Below are 24408 nucleotides of genomic sequence, written 5' to 3'. Positions count from 1 at the left end.
CTGGGACTTACTGAGGCCTGAGAACCTCTGGTACTGAAAGGATTTAACAAACCTGTCTGCGTGTGTCCCGGGGAGCAGAAAGGTTTAGTTCTTGTCAAAGTCATACACACCAGCAAGGACAGGCGCTAGCCTGGTCCTGCTAACACCGAGGCGTCGTCAAACCATTTCATTGGGAACTTAATGTTACAACACTGAGAAAAAGGCAAAGATATTTCGTTTTACCAATTAAGAATGATGTGATGCAAAATATGACAAAGGTATTTGAAAAGTTTATCTTTATTCAGAAACAGATAAATAATACATCGACGAATCTTCTTTAAAAATAGCAATGTATTTTTGAACAATAAATTATTTAAAACCTTATAGCAAAATAACTGCTCTGGTACAACAATGCACACACATCTTACTGAAAACACACCATAGTTCCTGTCTCAACACATAGCAAAGACAAAAGAAATATATCGAAATATGTTGAACACACCACACAGCTAGTACACTGGTGTTTATTTACACTGTTCCATACACCCATGACTGGTTTCAAACTGGGAGACTCTTTACTTGCTCAGTGGTGTTTAAAATGTCTCAATCCAAACTGGTTTTGTGATCTGTTACGTCTTCATGTCATTTGGAATGGCCACCTGTGCTTGCAGTCCGAGAGAGTTCATAAGGTCACAAAATCATGGCAGAAATGGTGAGCGATGAGAAATGATGATATATTGCAGAGGGATTTTGTAACCACTGTAACTCTGTGTGTGTATGTGTGTGTGTGCGTGTACACAGGTGGGTGGACGTGTGTAAAGCCTCGTTTTAAAATCTGGTCTCTGAGATCCCTCTCTTCAGAGTGCTGTTCATGAACTCATCGTGCTCGAAGCTCAGATTGTTATGCGATCTAGAGATCATGAGGAGTTTCTCCTTTTTGGTGTAGTCCCTCTTAATGGCCACAGGGGGCACCAGCAGCCTGTCCATGGGGTCCTCCTTGTTCTCCAGTCTGGTGTAGCCCTTACTGTTGCTGCGGTCCAGTCTGGGCCAGCTGGGGTGCCTGCGCTGCTCCGGCTGGACGGTCAGCGTGGTGCCGCCGCGCTCTAGGTCCAGGGACTTGGAATGTGCCGACAGCATGTGGAGAGAGTTGTTGGAACCGAAGTCTTTCCGGGCCGCCCCGGGAGTCAGGTAGCGGCCGCTGCTCAGTGCCGGGGACAGAGACGACGGCGAGGAGGCTGACGCGGGTGGGGACGTCGGGGAATCCATAGCGGATTTGCTCCGGAACAGCAGGGCAGCGGGGGGCTTGAAGGCTTTGGAGATATCCGGGACTGGAACAGTTAAAGACTCCGTAGACTGGGGTCTTGATTGGGCCTGCTGGTGTTCCGAGTCCTCGGTGATACTGTCGATGTCGGGCTCGTCGATGACGCAGTTGTTGAGCTTGATGACAGGAAGCGTGAAGGCGCTGATGGACGACGAGACAATGGAGCGTGTCTGGCACTTCTTTAGGTCGCCCCGTTTCTCCTCCCAGCGGTGCACGCCCTCGGGCTGGAAGCCGAAGATCGATCCGGAACGTCCCTTGTATCCGGGTGACAATGGTCCCAGGCTGGAAGAGCCCTCCTCGTCCTCGGCCGAGCTGGTGCGACGGGAGAACCGCGGGTCGCTGGCCAGGCCAGACAGCGTCATCAGCGTGTTGGCAGCCAGCCGCGAGGCGTACTGGCCGTCATAGCCAAAGGGGCGGCGCTCGTGGTCGGCGCTGGGGCCCGGGTAGGCACCGTTCATGCACCTCTGCTCCTTCAGCCTCAGGCTGTGGATGTCTATGACGGTGGAGTACATGTCCCTCATGTGGATCACCTTGGTCTCTCGGTCCCTGTTCTCGTGGAGGATGGCGTTGGCGCAGATGAAGATGAAGATGCCGATGCCCATCGTGAATGGTCCGAGCATCTTCATCTTCTCCGAGCGCAGGTGCTGCTCGAAGAACCGAGCCACCGCGCCTACGCGCTCCCGCGCCATCTGCGTTTTGTTGCCGTGTTTGCTTTCTGCTGCCCTCTGGTGGTCCTTGTGAGGCCAGTACCCCAGGACCGCCATGACAACGCCCACCACGAGGATCAGAACCCCCAGGGCCAGGAAGAAGCCGGAGGGGGAGTAGAGGCGGATTTTTCCGCGCACCACGACGACATCCGTACGGGGTTTGCGTTTTGGCTGCTTCTTTTCGGACGGAGGGGCGGGGCTTTGAATGGGCAGGTGGTGCTGGGAGCGGGAGGAGTCTTGCCTCTTCAGCGCTGCAAGGCCTGTGATCACGCCTCCAGTTGCAATCATCACTACAACAACAGGCAGGCCTATAAAAACAAACAAAAGGTGAGCATACAGATGTCTCTCTCTCTCTGTTTTTCCTCTTTCTCTCAGAGGCACGAGGGTTGCACTAACTCCACAAAGAAGATCAGCAGGAGAGCTTCAGAACTCAGCCCCCCCAAAACCCTGGCAGGAATTGGGCCAGCTGTGCTAGTAATTAGACACAATCACACCCTTTAATTAACCCAAGAGGCATGTTGGCTATTCTGATTCCCGCTTTAAAAACTCATCAACAATTTAACATATTCTTAAACAGATTCTCTTTCTGCTTGTGGCATATGAAATAACAGGGCAGAGAGAGAGAGAGAGAGACAGAGAGAAAGAGAGAGAGAGAGACAGAGAGAGAGAGTTGTGATTCATGAGAGCTCAATTCCTCCATTTCTCTCTCTCATTCTCTCTGTAAATACTAGTTTGAAATGAACGATTAAATTACTCTTTGAAATTATGATTCTATAAATATAACAGTGATGCAAAAATAGGACAGGAAGCAGATCACACACTCTGGCAGTGTGAGAGTACCACACACAGATACCCAAGCACACAGAGGCCCTTTAAAACACCCCCTCTTAAAAGCACCCGTCTGCCTTAAAAACACATACTTCTGTCAGTCAAGAAACAACGTGATGTGCTGAGTGTGCGTTTTATCACACGCTAATGAAGCATATTTAATTTATAAATGAAGTATGATACGTGTCTCCGTGTCAAAGTGTTACTCAGTCCAATGCCTGGTTCCAGCTGTACATGGGAAAACATCCTCTGACGCGTGTCCTCTTCATCAAAAAACAGCTGAGCTGGGTTAGTCATTAACTACATTACCCACCAACACCCTTCATTAAAATAGTGGCTGAGCTGGGTTACTCATTAACTACATTACCCATCAACACCCTTCCTAACAGGATGTCAGCTTTTATCTAAACATAGTCCTACCAGACGTTCAGATACATCAGTCAGACAGCATGCTCTCGACTGTAAAGAGGGAACGTCCGAAGGAAGAGAAATTCTGCCTCAGGCAGAAAGGCTTTGATATTAACTCCAACTGCACAGTGCTACTCACACTAAAGCTGTGGAACTCGCTAAACCCTGAACAGGTATAACTACCAGATCCCGGCCCAGAAATACATCAAAACATATCAAAATGTCTGAGGTACTGCTACAAAACTGGTATTGGTAGATAAATGCATAAAATTGTGATCTCAGCAATTGAAAGACAGCACCAGTATGATGTATTACTTAGAGTAATACACGGGAAGCTCTTCACAGCACGTGTTCCTTTTAGCCGTGAAGACGTTTGTAGAACACACTTAAGGGTGCAACAGAGACAGATCAGGTAGTTGGGTGGAGACAAAGGATGTGAAGACGCAGACAGATCTACAAATGTGCACAAGTGGCTTTTTTCCTTAAGAAAAAATGGACTAGGACCGTAGGACACAATCTGACCCCCCCCCCCCCATCAGATCGTACCACCAGGATATACCTCCCATCAAGTTTCCTTCGCAACTAATCACAATATTTTGCTGTTTATCTCGACCATAAAAATGTCTGTCCTTGCTCATAGCTCAGAGAACCCTGATTTGAGGCGAAAAACCCCCTTCCTCTGTGGCAAACACGGTTAACGCGCCTAGCAGAGGTTACCGACTGAGACACTGGAGGAAACAGCGCCAGGATCGGCTGTTCCGATCAGCGCCAGGATCGGCTGTTCCGATCAGCGGCAGGATCGGCTGTTCCGATCAGCGGCAGGATCGGCTGTTCCGATCAGCGGCAGGATCGGCTGTTCCGATCAGCGCCAGGATCGGCTGTTCCGATCAGCGGCAGGATCGGCTGTTCCGATCAGCGCCAGGATCAGCTGTTCCGATCAGCGCCAGGATCAGCTGTTCTTTCTGCTCGATCAAAGTTGTAAAGCGTCTTTCGGGTTTACACGGGCGGAATATAAGGAAGAGGCATCTGCATGTGATTCGTAACCCGTAGCCGCAACACCATCTTAGGGAGGGTCCTACACACACAAACCAAAAGGGGAGGAGTACTGTTCCAATTTAGTAATCTAAAGGATCAAGCACTGATCTCTGTATGATGGCATAACACTCTACGGGCTGAAGCGTTTTCATGCAAACGTCCCTGAGCACACACTCCGTGCTTTAACACACGAGGCCTCTTTCCCATATTTACTGAGCATAAACTCCTATAAACTGCGCACAAGCACACACACACACAACATCACCACCGTGCCACAGACGCCACATATTTTCTGGGAAATGCCTGCATCATTCATTTATTTATAGCATTTGTTTATTTCATGAGAGCCAATTAGCAACCGTAGGGCTGTAGTCAAAACAGCACAGAAATAGAGACCCCTGACTGTAATACTAACACGCTCTTGGTTCTTAACTGAGAAGAGATATTAGGGTTTGCTTTTCATATTGCAGTCTGAAGGCACTTTTAAGGAGACATTCATCCAAATATGGCCATCAAAAAACACCCCACTGCTTACAATCCACACTCACAAGCTCTCTCACACTCTCTCAATCGCTCTCTCGCGCTCACAAACACACACGCATACAGGCATTTAGTGTGAGGAATAGAGTGGGTGTTTCTACCCTTTTAATGTTGACTCTACGCTCATCAAATACCAGAGGCAGTGCAGAGATGTGGAGTGAGAGGGGGAGGGAGGGAGAGAGAGAGAGAGAGAGAGAGAGAGAGAGAAGTGAGAGAGAAGTGAGAGTAGGGGGAGAGTGAAAGGAACAGCCATGCATGTTAAAAGGGCAATCAATCAACCAATCAATCAATCAGCAAAACAATACATCAGACATTCCAACCAGAATTAACAGTCTTTAAGAAGACGAAATGGAAACATCAGACCAAAGTTCAGCTGGTCTGTTCAGGAATGCACAATGTTTCTAGATAGGCATTAACAGTTTACTGGTTACTTTGTGCTACTGCTAATCAAGGCTTTGTTGAAAGTACCGACTGTAGTTGTACAACCACGAGAAGCCACAGTGAAAACAAGCGCACCTGATTACAGGGCGAGGCCAAGCAAGCAATTACCATGGCAACGTCTGTGGTAATCCGCTGCTGATATTAATCAGGGAGCCTTGCTTTAATGAGCTTCAGTCGGTCCAGCCATTTATTGCTCTTTGGTGTCAACCAAACTGGCTTCTGCACTGCTATAATTATGACCACAAAAAGATGAAGTAAATCTCCTCTAGGCCCATGAGCCTGCATCATCAAAGGATGAGGAGGGTTCTCTCCCTTTAAGAGCCGCAACGGAAGCGCTTCAGCAGACGAGACGTCTAGAAATCATCGGCGCGTGACCTGCATCAGGCCGACCCAATTTAACTACGCCACTTAAAGACCTCGGTCCAAACTTAAGTGTGAACTCAATGTCCTGATCTGAATCTGAATTGGAAAAAGAGTAAGGAATAAAAACAAAGGGCCCACGCACACATGGGAACACGGCACAGTAAACACCCGAAGAGAGTGCCATTAAAGGCTCGGTCAGGACTTTTCTCAATCAAGCAAACACCTGAAGAGAGTGCCATTAAAGGCTCGGTCAGGACTTTTCCCAATCGAGCAAACACCTGAAGAGAGTGCCATTAAAGGCTCGGTCAGGACTTTTCTCAATCGAGGAAACACCTGAAGAGAGTTCCATTAAAGGCTCGGTCAGAACTTTTCTCAATACAGCATCAGTGCTCGGCAACTCTGGAGATCCTATAGATACTGCAGACCTGTGGTGTTTTCTTTTAGTGTACATAATATGTTTTTCATGAGTACTTTAAAGTACTTTCATAAGTACTGTCTGTGTTTTACAATTTACAGAGGAAACAAATTGTGAACCAAATCAGCCTTCAGTTGATGCGCATACTCAGAACTGGCCTGCGTGTTTCAAGACGCGTCAGGCTAGTGCATTACCGGTGCGCACAGCCCAGTGAGCCTGTATCGTTCCCAAGAGAGAGAGAGAGAGAGAGAGAGAGAGAGAGAACACAACAACATCTTACCAACACAATAGTATTAGGCAAGCAAAGTTCATGCCTTAGGTATGTCTTGAACAAGGAGCATTTGGGGTGAAATGAGTAGTTAATTTGTCTAAACAAGTGGTTGTTATATGTTAGGGACATTGGAGAGCCAGGACATCGGGAAAGCTCTTCAAACTATCAAACAATGGAGCGAGGACTTTGATAGCTTGATAGAGAGAGAGAGACAGAGACAGAGACAGAGAGAGAGAGACAGAGACAGAGAGACAGAGACAGAGAGAGAGAGAGAGATAGAGAGAGATAGAGAGAGAGAGAGAGAGAGAGAGAGGGAGAGAGAGGCATATGTTCTTGCATGGTTATATTTTACTACTAAGCGCAGTGCTCTGGTGACGCGCTCGGAGGCCTTCGGCGCCCTCTGCTCGTGAGGGGAAACGCCTTCGGCGCCCTCTGCTCGTGAGGGGAAACGTGCCTCATTACTGGCGACCAGGGCGCGTGAGAGCCGCGTGTAGGCGGGTAATAAGTCCACGAGAACCGGAGACTCAATCGTGCGCGCTATAAAGGTTCTCAAACGATCCAAGCGCTCGCGGGTCAGACATATGGGGTTTATGTGCCATTTCACCTACAGTATTCAAAGTGTTTTTAACGGTTGCTCTCTGGAAACGGATTTTCAGGTGTGCAGTTTATCGATATTGTACAAGACCAGAGTAAATGGCGCAAACGTTTAAAAATATTTTGCATACTAATTTATCACTAAATTAGCGTGGGCTAGGAATTGAGAGGGTGTTAACTGGTTGGTTTTGCTCGTGTTCCCGAAAAGAAGCCGTGAACTACATTTGGACACCTAACATGAACAAAAGACCACGAAACATGCGCAAAAGACCCCGAAGCATGCGCCATCGTCGGTACTGGCTGGCCGGATAATGCACAATGCTCACCTTTCTTTTGATAGGGGCTCCGGGGAGCACCGGGTTATTTGGCCATTACACTCGCGTTCGCAAATTTGCTCTCCATTTGGAAAAGAAGGCTCCGTTTGGATTTAGGAACAAAAGGCTTTCCGCCCAGCGCGCGTCTTCGCTCTCGCTCCATCTCCAACGCGCGCGCAGCGGAACGGTTTCACCAGACAAACCGGCACTTGCCGCGCGGGCTTGGAGAACGCGGTAACACTGATGCGTTCACTTGCCAAGGCTGTGCACCGTGAGAGTGCGAATAAAGTTGAATACGCGTTTTATCTCCAACATGCATCGTCTTCGAATGAGGCACATAGTAAAACCGGACGTCTGGAGTCCACGCAGTCACTGCAACAACGCTCTGTGTTGAATGGTGTGTGACTGCACAGTAAAAGCTCCGTGCGTTGCTTTGTGCTTCTTTGGATGGGTTGAATATATTTTCATTACTAAAGCAAATATGCGTCAAAGTGAAAAAAAAGTCTAGGTTCTCAGATTCGGCTTCTTTTGACATGCAACTGCTGACTGGCGGATTTTGCCTTGAATCCGTTTGAGTACATGACACGCGAGATAAGAAATCCGTTCGGTGGTTGTGTGTCGGACACGGCGCCGCCAGATCGGTGCAAGAGGAATCTGTGACTAGGAACGCGCGAGTTGTGCCTTTGTACTCCCGCGTGACGACACTTTAAATGACGCACGTCGGGATGGAAGAGAAAAACGGAGCAAAAAAACCCCCGCGTGCGTCAATTTCAGTAATGAATTCGCGAATATTTGCACAGCGGCACAATATGCAATGGGTGCGTGTGCAGTGCACGCTTGCTGGCCTCGTGGCGTAAGCTTGATCCAAGAAGCACGAGTAGGACAAAAAGGGATTTTTTTTTTTCGCATTTTCATATATTAATATATGAATCTGAAGGATATTGTAATATCTAGCTGCCTTTCGAAACATATCCAAACTGGTGTGTGGTCAGACCATTTCGTGCTGTGCAAACTCCTTTTACGGAGACGCACAATTTTGTTTGGTTTAACGAGGACCTTGCACGCGGATAGCCTTTATATCGACAGCGATATCCTGTTATCTGGGAGTTTACAGATCTCGCTTTCCTGTGTTTATGCAACGCGTATCTTAAAAGACCCAAAAACCAAGCAGCACATACAAACAAACAAATCTATTTCCGCCTTAACAGGCGCACAGTTGCACGCACAGTCTCTCTCTCTCCTTTCAATATTTATTCTCTACAACTCTAATTTTCATTCTGTTCTGTTCTGTATGCTAAAACTGTGTGACTATGTAAATTGCAGTGATCGTCTTTTGTTTTGTTCCCCTCCCACAGAAGTGTGTGTATGTGTGTGTGTGTGTGTGTGCGCGCGCGTTCTTCCCACCTCGCCAGTTCCTCCACAGATTCAAAAAAAAATTCTGCTAAACAGTTTGCTTTTTCCTGCTTTGAAGACTGTGCAGAAATGGAACCATGTTTATATAGTTTGTGAATTGCTTTACTAACCGTAGTGTGTAGTTTCCCCTCAGCCACAGGAGCTCTAGAGTGTGTGTTCGTACCAGCTCGGGTCTTTGGAGATTCTGCGCCTCTTTGCATTATGACTGACAGGCGACGGAGAATCCGTGGGTCTACCTCGCACATACATTGGGTCATTACAGACTATCCACGTAAATCTGACACAAATTGATCTACAGACTTCCATGGTATTGTCAAACTGTCCAAATATTTTAGTGACAATAAAATAATAAATATATTTTTATACTTGTGATTCATTTCAGTTTGACTCTTTTTATCCAGGAGCACTGGACACGTGTGATTCATTTGTGACTCCCTTTATCCAGGAGCACTGGACATGTGTGATTCATTTCAGTTTGACTCTTTTTATCCAGGAGCACTGGACACGTGTCATTCATTTCAGTTTGACTCTTTTTATCCAGGAGCACTGGACATGTGTGATTCATTTGTTTGACTCCCTTTATCCAGGAGCACTGGACATGTGTGATTCATTTCAGTTTGACTTTCTTTGACTCTCCTGATTCACTGGTTTACTTGGCTTGTCAGATCCTTGTTATATTCTACAGCCAACCGCTAATGTGGACTGCTGTGTTGTTGGACTAAATCATTGGACGCCATCCCTCTTAGAGCACTACCTAGAGAGTAGTTCCAACCATAATTTTACATACCTGATCACATAAATAAGTATTTTATTTATTCAGGACCTTGATTACGGGTGTTGGATCAGATGTGTAAGACTTGGATTGCAAGTGGAACTGGCAGGGCATGCAAGTCTCGACAGGGTGGATGTCTCCTGAGCTGAAACTTCACGCTTGGAACACACTCACTAGCTTTTGAAAACTTCCTAATCTTGCCTTTTTTTTCCTCGTCCACACAGGGCGAGAGAGATGTGACGATAGCAGCCCACAGCTGAGACTGCGGCGGGAATTGTTGAACTGTGCGCAACCTTTGACCTGCAGTTACATGTGTTGCCCCAATTTCGAGAGTATTAACATGTGTTAGCTCAGTCAGAAGGCAACATGCTGATTCATAACACCATGAGCACATTCTATATAATTAAGAAATTCATGCGAAATGAACTTTAATGGCACTGCACTGATGTATAAGAGAGTATCTCACTTTCAGGGGAGACAGTTCTCTTGGAAGCGTTTGTAGTAGCCAGCTGTTCCGCCAGCCGTGCCGTGATTGGCTGTTCAGCGCGGCTACCGTTACCTTAATGATGAATCGAGAAGTGGAGCAGTTGGCCAGAATGCAGTAATGCAGTGATAAACACGGCCCCGTGTTGTCACGCTCTGCTGTAGATGTCGTTGGTGTGAGCCCCAGAGAGTTAGAGGCGCTAAACTTATAGACGCTCCCTTATTCACGAACCTACGCAGCATCTGAACACAGCATCTGAATGGCACTTCGGAGGGGCTTTATTTTACATCCCATAATAGGACTATCAGATGTGAGCTAAAGAAGCAGCTGTGTTCGGGTTCTTGCTGCGACCATGGCGACAACAGGACTGGAGCCTGTGCTCACCCCCTGCTCCATGCCACCTTTATAGAACGACTTAATGCTGCTATTTATGAAGAACACAAGCTGCTATTCAAAGAACAAATTATGTTTTACGTATTAAAACAATACGTTTACAAAAGACATGGTGCACACAGACTGCCATGTTGATGTTTCAGTGAATGAACAGCAAAAACTCATCATGTTTGTCGTGTTGCTTTTGTTTGTTTTCCTGTGTTTGTATAGTTTTCTTTCGTATTTGTGTTTTCTGCTCTTCTGTCTCTTTGGTTTTTGCCCTTTGATTGTTTTGTCAGGTCGACTGGATCGTTTCCCAACAGCCAATCAGCTGATGGCTGCACAGACGTAGACGTCTGTGTGTGTGTGTGTGTTCCTTACATTAAAATGGTACACTTTTCATCAAAACATCTGAAGCTCCAGGTGAATTACACCCGTGGAAACTTGGTGCTCAGCCACCCCGTCAGACTTTCCACCACGATAGCAATCCGAGCACCAGCTCTCTCTCGCTCTCGCTCTCTCTCTCTCTCTCCTCCTTTATCCCTCTCTGTGTCTCACTGTCTCCTCCCCCACCCGTTTTCTGTCATTCCCAGATGCAGACCAGAGTGAGTGTCAGGCTCCAGCTACAGCTCCCTGAAGGTTGACATGGTCACCAACCTCATGTTCTTGACAGTTAAGCAGTCAGGCTTATCCACACAGCTGAAAGATTTGCCATCATGTAACACCTCCCTGAGAACTTAAAAAAACAAAACAAAACAGTGGTTGAACCACTGAATGAAAATTCACACGTTCATACTGACAGTTTCGTGAATGCCAGGATGTTTCACTCTTTCCAGAAAGAACGTTCTCGATTACAGCCAGTGACCAGAAGCTGGAATGTGATACAAAACAGAATGTGCTTTGGACAAGATGTAGGTAGGCTGTAGACCCCGTTTCCATCTACGGACCGTATCAAGACAGAGGCAGGCTGGAGACTCTGTTCGCATCTATGGACCGTAACCCCTTACACCCATGTTCACTATATTCAGTGTAAGGGGTTCACCCATGTTCACTATATTCTTTTGATCACAAATCTCTGATTCAGACCTTGGAGAACCAGCAAAACTCAGAGGAATGTTGTGCCAGCTCCCATATCAGCATGGGGTGGGAGTAGTAGACGCCTCAATAGGGGAAAAGCAGAGGACAGCACTTACATTCTCACACCACCAGGGGCAGTAGTTTCAATCCCCGGCTGTAAATTTTGTGTAGGAGCTGGTTGAATTTGCTTCTCTTCCCCCATGCCAAGGCGCCATGCTCTGGTTGGTGGTGACCTTCATTTAGCCCTTTAGAGCAGGTATTCCAGCACATAATAAAGACTACACTTGAGTTTAGTTGTGTTCAGGAGAACTGAGCCCTGATCTGTGAATGTTAATGTACCATAGACAGGAACCTTCATGTGAGCTTTAGGTATCAGCATCGTATTACCCCACAGTGTGCTTGCATTAGCACATTATGTGCTGAGAATCTGTAAAATTCTGTAACACAGATAACATCTATTATCTATGAACAGGAACGGTAATACTCCATGTGGTGGGTCATCAACTGAAAACAATCAAAAGTATTACAGCATAAAATGCACTTAGTTTAACTCAAATGGTTAACGGAACCTGTAGATTTAGTTCATTTCACATTGACCTCCCTTGCTTGAGTGGTAGTAAATGCAAAACACACAGATATATTGACAGCAACTCATTATGGTTACTGTTAAATTCTCCCGGGATATCGGATATGTTTGTATTTGGCTCTTCTTATTAACTATGTTTTACCTTCTCATTCCCTTTGCCCGATTATTTCGGACACATCTCGATTCAGAATCTAGTGTTTAATTTGTGGGCATTTTGGTCAGGCACACGCTAACCTTTTCTAATTTGCTCATGTGCACATGAGTCTATAGAACGAGCACGGCTCTTAGAACACCAGGATTTAAAATGCCACGTCTCCATGGTGATGATGACCCTGGTTGCTGTGGCAGAGCAGATAAGGGAACAGTGATTTCAAACTTCACCGCCACCCTCTGTCAATCACGTCATGGATCCATCTCTGAACTCAGACATACATGTAAGTGACGACTGATTCAGAATGCAATTGATAAGATGGGGTCAGTGATTTTAAGTGAGAGATGGCAAGCGGCATGCTCGAGAAGAGCTGTAAACTCCACAGTACGTACCTGGTTCTCCACCGTTTCTCAGCCCTTGCAGGCTCTTAAGAACTCGGCTATTTGTAAAATTACACATTGGGGCAGTGGTACCTCAGTGGCTAAAGTACTTGACCTGTAAGCAGAAGGTTGCTGGGTCAAGTCCTGCCATGGTTGGGCCCCTGAGCAAAACCCTCAAGTTGCATTCAGTCATAATTGTTAGTTGCTTTGGATAAAATGTAATGTAAATTGTACACTTAAGCTTAGCACATGTTCATGCACCCTGAAAAGAGGAAGATCATTATTTATGGTACCCATGTCAGCATCACTTTACAGGGGAAGAACAGCCAACAACACAGCTGAATTGTAGGTAAACTGCTTGAACGTGAGATAAATGTAAATACACTGTGTCTCCTTTCATCACACCATGTGCATGCTGGTTCTACCAACACTGTGCCCATTACACCCATTATACATAAATATATAAAAATAATCAAAACACTGAAGGCACCTTTCATAAGAGATACTGAAGTTTCTTAAACTTTTGTGCTTTCCCTGAGGAAAACTATGAGTCATGCAATTATTTTGGTAGGCAAATAATTGTAAAGATGCCAGCAGTTAAGAATAAGTCTGCTCAAATAAAGGTGAATCAGGCTTAATCGGTCTGGGACGGTCTGGGAGATACCACCAGGCTTCTTGCCAACCTGCAGAAGATTATAGTTATGGTTCTCCTTCCCAAAACGACCGTACTGTTTAGTAGTCTGTAACAGACCAGCTCAAAGAGGGTTTGGTCTGTAGCCAGTGAGTTCAATCCTGCGTTGAAACAGGAAGTACATCAGATTGTTTGGTGTTTATTCTGGACTCCATGGCGATGTCCTTCATTTAGTTCCTAAACTGGCATGACTCCGCTACGTTAGCAGACATGGCCATCATCTTATCCTCCTGGCTCCGCTGTTAGCTTACCGAAAACGTTAGTGAGGCTCATCTAAATGGATCTAGGCCGTCAAACGCACATTCTGCAATCAGGCCTCTGGACCTGGGGAATGCAGGAACTTGATGTTTTATGTCACCCGATTGACTGACCTCAGAACAGCACAGGAAGGCATTTCTGGATGTGGCTGAAGCACATTTAGTACAGTTTAGGTTTTTGTTACTGTATTAATGTGCCCCTACACCACTTGCATGCAACCAAAAACAGAAACTGGTGCTGGCAAAGGCTAACACGTGTCAAACGTAACATATCTGTCTGAATTTGTGATGAACAGCTGAGCCTTTCCTCAGCCGGAGTAATAACAGAGTACCAGGGACTGTTCTAGGCCGACAACCATGCAATGAGATTCCTTTGAGGGTTTTTTTAAAGATGGTTGATTAAATCTTTTTTTGCTTATTTTATGGATTGTTTTATATATGAAAGTTTATGTAAATAAAATTCATTATTATGCAGTTAATGGGCAAATGTTAGCAAACAGCACATAGCTTTAGTTAGAATCCCACTAACATTTAGTAACATTTTCCCATTAACATTTGCTTCATTCTTCTTATTATTAATAAAGTTTATGGTCAAATGTTAGCAAATGTTAGCATGATGCTAACCAAAGCCTGTTGGCTTCAACTCAGTTAGTCATGATAACATTCTGAGGCAGGAGTTTACTTTTAAAATGGCTGAAATGAAATCACCCTTTGAGCAGATACTGAATTTGTGTGGAAAGGAAACATGCTTCAGTACACAGTGGAAGAGTGGACAGGCAGCCTGCGTGTTGTCACTGACCTTCTGGCTGTGGCATTTATTAATCTGCAAATGAATTACAGTGGTTGAGTGTAAGCGTCTGTTCATTAGCCATAATGATCTCATTTAAACCCCCCACTCCCTCCCCCCACACACACACACACTCTCCCTGTTTCTCTCTCTCTATATATACTTTGGCACACCTCATTCATCTGATCAGTTACTTCTCATGCTCTCCAGTTAGAATCATTAGAGCATGAAAACACATTCAGCTTATCATGTGATTTTTGGGAACTTTAGGAGGTGAATGGAGTGCGTTTTGAGTCGCGAGGGGAGACACAGATCTCTGCAAGCTTCAGGACCAAAGCCCACCTAAACACCGAACCAACTCTACCCAACACTGAAGTCCAGCTGCACCGGACAGAGGTAAACACACCCCAACCTGCGTACGGACAACACGCTTTCTCTCCCTCGCTGCACCCACAGGAATGCTGCCGTTCTAAAAGGAATAAACAGAAGCTAAATCTGAGGACAGCCGCATAACAGATCTCTGCTCAATCCTCCTCAAATCCAGGAATTACAAAACAGCATCGTTCGTCCTTGATTACGATTGCAGGTAGTCTCGCGTTTCTGTGGCGGCAAAGCCGAGCCGGCTAGGGAGAGGGATCTCGTGCACTCGGGTTTCCAACCCAAACCCCGTTCTCAGCAGGTCACTCGGGTCCTTCTGGACCGCCCTTCTCCTGCCTGTCTGCAGGGGCCTTCTCTGAGTGAACATCTAGACGTTGGAGACGCTTCCTCAACATGATCTCGAACACTACATGAACCCAAAAACCCCAAACCCCGACACCTCACACATCTCTGAACGCGGAGGTCCTGGTTGATGGTGCGGAAGAGGTTGAAGCTCCAATTCACCTGGGAAGGAGTACTATGGAATCGCTGTACAGACATGCACAAAATGTCAGTGGTGTCCTGTCACCTTCCAGCGATGGAAGCAATACTCTGTGTGTGTGGGGGGAGTTTGGCTCAAGGTAAAGGGGCAAAATGTGCTCAGGCACGTACTCTGTGTTCCAGCAACAACAGAAACTTTGTCAAAGTTCAAATGACAAAAGGCCAGCACGAAGCTTGTGTTGGTTGGCTAACCCCCCAGTGACCGGTAACCCAGTGACCACCATGTCCTGCCAGACCAGCAAATAGCGGCTAGTCTTTCCTCAATGGACCAAATCTTGATGAATAGTTTGAAATGGTCCAGAATGAAAGCAGTTTGCTTCATGGACTTGGATGCACGTCCGTCCCCCTGCTGGACAGTCCGAGCAGGTCTGTCCTCTTGCCGGACAGTCCGAGCAGGTCTGTCCTCCTGCTGGATAGTCTGAGCAGGTCTGTCCTGCCGCTGAACAGTCCGAGCAGGTCTGTCCCCCTGCCGGACAGTCTGTCCCTCTGACAGTCTGAGCAGGTCTTTTACCCTGAATCTATTACAGACCATCATCAATGAACTCTTACATTACTAGACATGTCTGACATCTCTCATAAAAACACAAATAATAATAAGAATCATAATAGTAGCAATAATAATTATAAGAAGATTAAAATCCACAACACTTTTTTTTTGCATTCAAAGTTCTGCACCTTGAAAACGTAAATCTTTAGTTTCACGTATATAGAAACTAATGAAGTCATTAGCATGAAGTAAACGTCCAAAGAGCAAAACAGCAACATCCGTGATAAATAAAAAACAACACTGTGCATGTGGCTCACATTACATAAGGTCCTGTCAGAGAAAAACGTCTGGTGTGCTCTGTAGTGCATCATCAGAAAATTAATCACCATCATCATCATTATCATCATCATCATCATCATCATCACCATCTGTATCTCTGTGTCCTGTTACGCACTTGAAGGGCTCTAAGTAAAGCTTGTGTAACACATTTATAATGCATCTAGAACACCTGTTTTAAGGACTTATGTCTAACTAAGCGATAATTGTCAGGACCAGGACGAATCCTTCCAAGCGGACTGTAACTCGTGCCTCTTTGCGTCACGGGTGTCTAAATGTCTCCGTGGGGTGCGTGAAAGTGTTACGGCTGCGTTTGGAATGTGTCGTTCCGTCATCGGAGCCCCTCGGAGCGGGCGACGGCCGACACAACAGCCAGCGGTCTTATCATGCCAAAAGGTCAGTGCGGGTCAGCAGCGAGGCACGAGAGGTCAGAGTTCGTTGCAGGCGGAGCTCTCGGCAGTCTTGAACATCAGGATGGAGTTGTAGATCTTGAGGGCAGGACCAAGCTTCATGCTCAGGACCTTGACCAGGTCAGCTTGGGTCAGCAGGAGGAATGCCTCGCCATCAATCTGCTGCGGGTGAGAGGGAACACACCTCACACTTCACCACAAACGCTCCCTTTACTCACTCAACCGCCCTGCACTAGCTAACCAAGGCATCTGGGGTAGAGAGAACACTGAGGGTGTGACACAACACGTGTCTGTGTGTGTCTGTTTTCAGAATAATCTTTTATTAGGATTTTTGGAGGAAAATCACGCATGCACATGGAGGTCGAGGGCGAGTCCCACTTCCTTACCTCCTCTCGGAACGTGTGCACTTGCTCCCGGCACCCTGGAAGGCGCTGGATGAACTGAGTCACCTGTGGGTGGACATGAATGATGAGTCAGGGCGTGGCTGTCACTCAGAACAGGATGCGTGCGCTGTGATGCGCAGGCGAGACTCAACTCCAGGAACGCCACTCTGGTTCCCGTGCTCCTCTTGAGCGCACACCACCCTCCTGAAGCCCTGCCCACTGCGTTTGATTGACAGGTGTACCTTACTGATGGCGAAAACGCAGCGGCAAATGGTTTGAGTGGGAGCAAGACGTGTTTATGCAAACTCCCATAGGTAACTCAACTGGAAATATATGACTGAATTAGCATTACGTCATTAGCATTTGAATTTGAATAAAGACTAACTCCCTTCACAACTCAGGTCTTCTTTAATCTTCTTTTTATGCACAGAAAAAGAATGGATGTTTTTCTTGTGTCTTCAATTTTTTTTAAAAATCACATTTATCTTGTTTTTTAATAAATGAGTGATCCAATAATGATGTAATTATTAACTTTTTTTTAATCCAATTAATCCAGGCCACGTGTCGACGCCCGTCACGTTAAGGCTGACCGGTGTTTTCAGTACGCTGCAAGGAACATTGCTACCACAATATGTTGACGCGTGTGCGGCGTGCAGCTGCGTGTCTCGTACCTCCTCCACACTCCAGGTGGCCACTGTGCTGGCTGTGATGCCAGCCACCGATGGGAGGAGCTTGCTGTGCTGGTCCCAGCAGTGCGGCCTGCTGGGAGAGGGGGTGGAGCACGGCATAAACACGGACTGGTGCAGCGCCTGTTGTAGAGTCAGCTCTGAGAGAGAGAGAGAGAGAGAGAGAGAGAGAGAGAGAGAGAATGCTACTAGTTTCCAAAATGTCTAGTTTCCAAATGTCTCAGAAAATGTTTAAGAAAATACAGTAGAGAACCAAGTTGTGCCTGAAGTGTAATTATATCCATCATATAAAACCTGCTAGTCATTTGGTCTTGTGGTCATCATTAAGGGCCTCGTTAAGTCATCATCAGATGTGTAATTGGTGATTGCAGCAGTGACCCTGTGCACTGCCATTAATGAGTAGACTGCTGAGCTCAGAGAGTGAGGTACACAAACACACACACACTAGAAAAGCAGAAATCGCTGAGACAGCACATGCAGCATCGCCAATATTTGTTTATCTGTTTATCTTTGCTTATGTTTATCTTTGTTTACTGCTGTGCTGTGTGCTTAGCCACAGCCTCACCATATGAACCCGTGTTTAGATCCCCACCCCCCACGCCCTGCCCCGCCCCCAACACACCCCTGCTCCGCCCCCTTCCCTGTCCTGGTGTCTGGATCATCCACAGCACTACCTGCCTCAGTTCTGCTAATCATTTCTGTTGGGCCTCGTCTTTTTAAAGAAATGTTAATGAGAGCGTTAATATGCATTAATATATGCGTTAATATGCATGTTCCCTTAATGCCTGGAGCTGACAGGGACTGGATGCATTGCGTGGAGAGCTGGAATTGAAGCAGGTCTAATCCCCTGACCGACTGAGCAGGTCTGTCACCCTAACAATTTTGGGCAGGTCTGTCATCTTGACAGTCTGGGCATGTGTGTCCCCCTGACAGTCTGAGCAGGTCTGTCACCTTGTCACCTCTGGGCATGTGCGACATGCCAATTTTGGAGAACCAGTCGTGGGCTAAAGTGGTGAGCAGACTTCCGTTCCATCGCCGGTGATGTTCCGTGTCGGGTCCGTCGGCGATCAGAATCCCCGCCGTGAGAGCCACTCTCTCACGCACCGTAAGTGTCTGTCGGCTCACCTCAGCGGCGACGTTGTCACTGAGAGGGCCCCCCTTGCCGGTCCCTCTCCCCGTGTTTGGTCTGTGCCTGTCTGATTCTCGCGTCAACAGTAACGTCTGTGCGGGGCTAGAGGTGGCAGTCTAATGAGAGTCCCATCACGGGCTTCGTCCACACGGCTGGTTTGCGTCAGACGAAAAACCCAGCACAGGGAGCAATGCACCAAGATGGTGGACTCGTTATCCACTCTTATTCCATTAAGAGTGTGGCAGAAGCGTTATGCGCCGATGAAAAGGGAGAGAGAAACATTTTTCCTGTTCCGTCTCTCCTCAAACGCGCCCTCACCGCGCGTGGATCCGGAGGGCTTCGGCGTGGCAGGGATCACTGCTCCACCTGTTCCTGCATGCCTGGGGTGAACCCAGCAGCTTATTAGCACCACAGGAGGGCTGGAACACAGAATCCTCCTGGGGGCTCATGACTGGTACAGGATGTGCAAGGCAGAGGTGAGGAATGGGCTGTTTCGATTAGGGATCTGTAGGCTAACCATGCCATCAAACACAGAGTACATTTCTTTGCGTGTATGGTCTGGTTCTCTCAGGTGTGTGTGTGGGGGGGGGGGGGGGGGTACGTAGAGCTCACTTTGTTGGGTGAATGTGTGTGTGTGTGTTATAAAGAATCTCTGGACTGCCTCTATTAATGAACAATATTCTTATGTTCTTGTGGAGATTTAAATTCATGTTACATATTCACATTCATGCAAACTCATCTGAGTGGTAAAAGAGAGTAATTTAAAAACATATCTAGGTTCTTTCCTGTGCTAAACTATCTGGAAATGGAGTTAGCCCCCCCCCCCCCCCCCCACTCCCACCTTAACTGCAATGTCCTATTACAAAGCCTAACATAGCTGTGAATTAGCGTAAGTTCTGTGGCAGGATGGTGGGATAATTCTCCACCTCCTTCCAGAGCCATTAGCGGAGGTGATAACACTGTTAACAAGCAGGGGAAGAGAGCATGAACTGTTTGCATTAAGGATCAAAGGTGAAAAAGAATTAATAATACTACACATTCCACTGACCCAACCACGCTCTCCAGCAACACTGCGGCAATCACGCTGTCCACCAACACCGACCCAACCATGCTCTCCACCAACACTGAGCCAAGCATGCACACTGACCCAAGCACGCTGTCCACCAACACTGACCCAACCACGCTGTCCACCAACACTAACCCAACCACGTTCTCCACCAACGCTGACCCAAACACGCTCTCCACCAACACTGACCCAACCAAGCACTCCATCAACACTGACCCAACCACGCTGTCCACCAACACTCACCCAAGCACGCTCTCCACCAACACTGACCCAACCACACTGACCTAACAACGCTCTCCATCAACACTGACCCAACTACGTTCTCCACCAACACTGACCCAACCACGCAGACCAAACCACGCTCTCCACCAACACTCACACAACCACGCTGACACAACCACGCACTCCACCAACCACGCACTCCACCAACACTCACACAACCAAGCTGACCCAACCACGCACTCCACCAACCACGCACTCCACCAACACTCACACAACCAAGCTGACCCAACCACGCACTCCACCAACCACGCACTCCACCAACACTCACATAACCACGCTGACCCAACCACGCACTCCACCAACACTCACACAACCACGCTGACCCAACCACGCACTCCACCAACACTCACACAACCAAGCTGACCCAACCACGCACTCCACCAACCACGCACTCCACCAACACTCACACAACCACGCTGACCCAACCACGCACTCCACCAACACTCACACAACCACGCTGACCCAACCACGCACTCCACCAACACTCACACAACCAAGCTGACCCAACCACGCACTCCACCAACCACGCTCTCCACCAACACTCACACAACCACGCTGACCCAACCACGCACTCCACCAACACTCACACAACCACGCTGACCCAACCACGCACTCCACCAACCACGCACTCCACCAACACTCACATAACCACGCTGACCCAACCACACACTCCACCAACACTCACACAACCAAGCTGACCCAACCACGCACTCCACCAACCACGCACTCCACCAACACTCACATAACCACGCTGACCCAACCACACACTCCACCGACAATGACCCAACCACGCTCTCCACCAACACTCACACAACCAAGCTGACCCAACCACGCACTCCACCAACCACGCACTCCACCAACACTCACATAACCACGCTGACCCAACCACGCACTCCACCAACACTCACACAACCACGCTGACCCAACCACGCACTCCACCAACACTCACACAACCAAGCTGACCCAACCACGCACTCCACCAACCACGCACTCCACCAACACTCACACAACCACGCTGACCCAACCACGCACTCCACCAACACTCACACAACCACGCTGACCCAACCACGCACTCCACCAACACTCACACAACCAAGCTGACCCAACCACGCACTCCACCAACCACGCTCTCCACCAACACTCACACAACCACGCTGACCCAACCACGCACTCCACCAACACTCACACAACCAAGCTGACCCAACCACGCACTCCACCAACCACGCACTCCACCAACACTCACACAACCACGCTGACCCAACCACGCTCTCCACCAACACTCACACAACCACGCTGACCCAACCACGCTCTCCACCAACACTCACACAACCACGCTGACCCAACCACGCACTCCACCAACCACGCACTCCACCAACACTCACATAACCACGCTGACCCAACCACACACTCCACCAACACTCACACAACCAAGCTGACCCAACCACGCACTCCACCAACCACGCACTCCACCAACACTCACACAACCACGCTGACCCAACCACACACTCCACCGACAATGACCCAACCACGCTGACCCAACCACGCACTCCACCAACACTCACACAACCACGCTGACCCAACCACGCACTCCACCAACCACGCACTCCACCAACACTCACATAACCACGCTGACCCAACCACACACTCCACCAACACTCACACAACCAAGCTGACCCAACCACGCACTCCACCAACCACGCACTCCACCAACACTCACACAACCAAGCTGACCCAACCACGCACTCCACCAACAATGACCCAACCAAGCTGACCCAACCACGCACTCCACCAACAATGACCCAACCACGCTGACCCAACCACGCACTCCACCGACAATGACCCAACCACGCTGACCCAACCACGCTCTCCACCTCTATGTGCATGCATGCGTAAGTGCTTAGAAGGACTGGGTTGCAAAAGCACTACCTTTTGCCTGGTTTTTATATACATTTTCATAAAAGCAAACAGTACCCTGAACACCCGAAGACATTTGCATTCAAAGTGAATCGAAGTGATTTTAAAAGCGGTGTACTAAGGCAGAGAAAGCAGAGCCCCCTTAGCAGACACATACCAAATCCTGCAGTACAGTTGCTGACTCACTGGCTTAAATGGTTTCTCTGACTCAGAATACCGTGGCCGCAGGAGGAGGTTATCTCTGACTCAGGCTGAATTTCTGATCTGCTGACAAGGAAGTTAAACTACACCATCCTGCAAACATCTGAACATTTCTGCTTCAAAATTCAGGCCTGCTTTACCCACCGCCTCCTGATGGAAGTATAATGACATATGTGCTCACAGAAAGAATCTCATCTCATCGCAATCTCATCCCTGTCTCATTAGGGAGCGAAGCCTTACTATCAGAGGATAAAGAAAAACGAGAGACAGAGAAGACAGAGAGGAGACACAGAGGAGATGGTGTGAGCGAGAGAAAGCTAGTGAAAGCGAAACAGAGAGAGAGAGAGAGAGAGAGAGAGAGGGGTACAGAGAACATGAGGCCAATACAGAGGGAAAGACAGATGGGGGAGAGAGAGGGAGAGAGACAGAGGAAAAAGAAGAAGACAGAAGGGAAGAGAGTGAGAGAGAAAAAGGAACGAGTCAGAGGAGAGAGGAGAAAGGGATACACAGAACAGTAACCCGTAAAAAGTCTGTCCAGGCGGTTAGTGTGTAAGTAGTAGGCTCCAAGGAAAAAACCTCCACCAAATATATATCAGAAGTTTCCGATATATCTCTGAGTGGGTAGTCAGGAGAGAGGTTCATTATTCCTGCCTCACACCACTGCACCACAGCACATCCACCAGACACCAGGGTCAAGGTCGGGTTTAGGGTCAGGGTTGGGTTTTCGTTATGTGGGTGACGGGTCAGGGGCCTGTTACAGTGCTGGGTTGTGGTCGAGGACGTACCTTTGGATTCCACGATGGACGACACCTCACTCTCCACTTCCTCTTCCTGCACCGGCTCCACCACCTTCCGCGTCTTGCACGGCCGCCCCACCCTGAGATGTGGCACAGTGACATCGTCGAGGCGGCATCAGCCCACAGGGTCGCTCAGATGACCCCATAATGTGGTCATCATTATTACATCAGAGGCCAGTGACACAGTCTGTAACACTACGCTGTATAAGAGAGACTGGACCTGTTTTTCGTCTGTTTTATCACGCCTAACACACGCCCAATCCCAAGACACAGCTGGTGTGCCTGCTTAGAACATTATCTGTCCTACTGAAACCTTCCCAGATCACCCTACCCACACATAGCCAGAGAGTTCAACATTCTACCTTTCACTGGAGACTCGGGCCATAAATAAGAAACCGCCGACGCACACAAAGAGGCTCAAAATACCCAGCACTGCGCAGGGAGTGAGACACTCTGACTAATGCCACGCAGACCTGCGGGAAAAACCTCTGCTGTCCCGAGAAGCTAATGCGAGGGCATTTTTATTTTAGATTCTCGCGTGCCACACGAGGAGGGGGCCAGTGACCCTAAGAGAGATGTAGTAATGCTCATCTGAGAATGATTGTTCTGTTCTCGGCCCGTTTGCTAGTTATTTTGGGGACAAGTGAGAATGAGAGGAAGGAAATGAAAACCTCCAGACCACAGAATAAACAGGGTGATAGTGCAGAAGAACAACTCTCCTCCAGGAAGGACAGAGGAGTTGGCAGGGTGTGTGTGTGTTCCATCTTCAGTCATCTCTACTATCTACTACATACTATCTTCACTCCAGTACTGGAGGACGAGCTGAAGAGACAAAATGATAACAAGGACCACAGCAACTAAAAGTAAAATCACTATTTGTTGACCTGATTTACTGCCAGTTTAATGTCGCACATTGAGAGGGAAAAGTGTTGCATTTCAAAATATCCAAATGATGAGCGACTGCACAAATCAGTGTTTTCCCTTCTTTTCTGCTCCTTTTGGTCACCACGAAATCCATTCAACATCAGGACCAGCCAAACTGTGATTCAGCATACCAGCAGGCATTGTGAGCTGATCCATGACTCAGCAAGTTCTCGGGGATCACTGCGGAGGCAGGCATTATGTGCCGATCTCAGAAAGCCACTACACGGACCTGACAGGCCAACGGACATCTCGAGTCAATCTTCGTTTTACAGAGCTCTTAGTGGTCATCGGCCATTATGAGCCGATCTCATGACAGGGACATTTCTGGCCTTGCCAGTGGGCAGTGCAAGCCCGTTTCTGATTGGCTGCCTGCTGGGAGCCCGGCAGGCATTGTTAAGCGAGCAGTGAGTGATGGCGGCAGCAGAAGAGACAGGCACTGTCCATGCGAGGCCAGCCTGAAGCAAGTCTACCTTCTCTTGGTCTCTGTTCCGACAGCCTTCTTAGACGGCGTTTCCACTGTGGCGGTTGCCGTGTTGGGTTTGTCCAGGTGAGAGGTGCCGGGGCGGACGGGTTTACTGAGAAAGGGATGAAGAGGACAGGAAGGAGTGATGGATGAGTTAATGACTTCATAACTCACAGCTCATCAATCAATAGGGGCAGGCCGGAATGATGTTAGGGAATGTGTCGCG

The 24408-nt window shown here is 48.0% G+C and overlaps 2 protein-coding genes across 3 annotated transcripts in view; both read right to left on the bottom strand.

Moving 5' to 3' along the window:
* Positions 1–257: 257 nt before the first annotated feature.
* Positions 258–7891, bottom strand: tmem200a (transmembrane protein 200A). Its single transcript, XM_027032941.3, has 2 exons — positions 7229–7891; positions 258–2315 (listed from the first exon to the last, which is right to left on the bottom strand). Exon 2 carries the CDS (start codon positions 2293–2295, stop codon positions 808–810), a length of 1488 nt encoding a protein of 495 aa, XP_026888742.1. The 5' UTR covers positions 2296–2315; positions 7229–7891; the 3' UTR covers positions 258–807.
* A 6294-nt stretch (positions 7892–14185) lies between these two features.
* The window catches only part of l3mbtl3 (L3MBTL histone methyl-lysine binding protein 3), a 40074-nt gene continuing 29851 nt past the window's right edge, over positions 14186–24408 (bottom strand). For both annotated transcript variants that reach the window (XM_035529227.2, XM_035529226.2), the window contains 5 exons: positions 24190–24294; positions 22784–22875; positions 17392–17546; positions 16724–16786; positions 14186–16499 (listed from right to left, as the gene is read on the bottom strand). In XM_035529227.2, the coding sequence (XP_035385120.1) occupies positions 16356–16499; positions 16724–16786; positions 17392–17546; positions 22784–22875; positions 24190–24294 (559 nt within the window). In that variant the 3' untranslated portion in view covers positions 14186–16355. The remainder of the gene's footprint in view (positions 16500–16723; positions 16787–17391; positions 17547–22783; positions 22876–24189; positions 24295–24408) is intronic.

The sequence above is a fragment of the Electrophorus electricus genome, chromosome 2 (assembly GCF_041902795.1).
Source record: "Electrophorus electricus isolate QZ-2024a chromosome 2, ASM4190279v1, whole genome shotgun sequence".
NCBI lineage: Eukaryota > Metazoa > Chordata > Actinopteri > Gymnotiformes > Gymnotidae > Electrophorus > Electrophorus electricus.
This window is presented reverse-complemented; position numbering and strand designations above follow the sequence as displayed.

Excerpts from the sequence above, each read along its gene's own strand:
- tmem200a (XM_027032941.3), bottom strand. The coding sequence starts at position 2,295 with ATGATTGCAACTGGAGGCGTGATCACAGGCCTTGCAGCGCTGAAGAGG.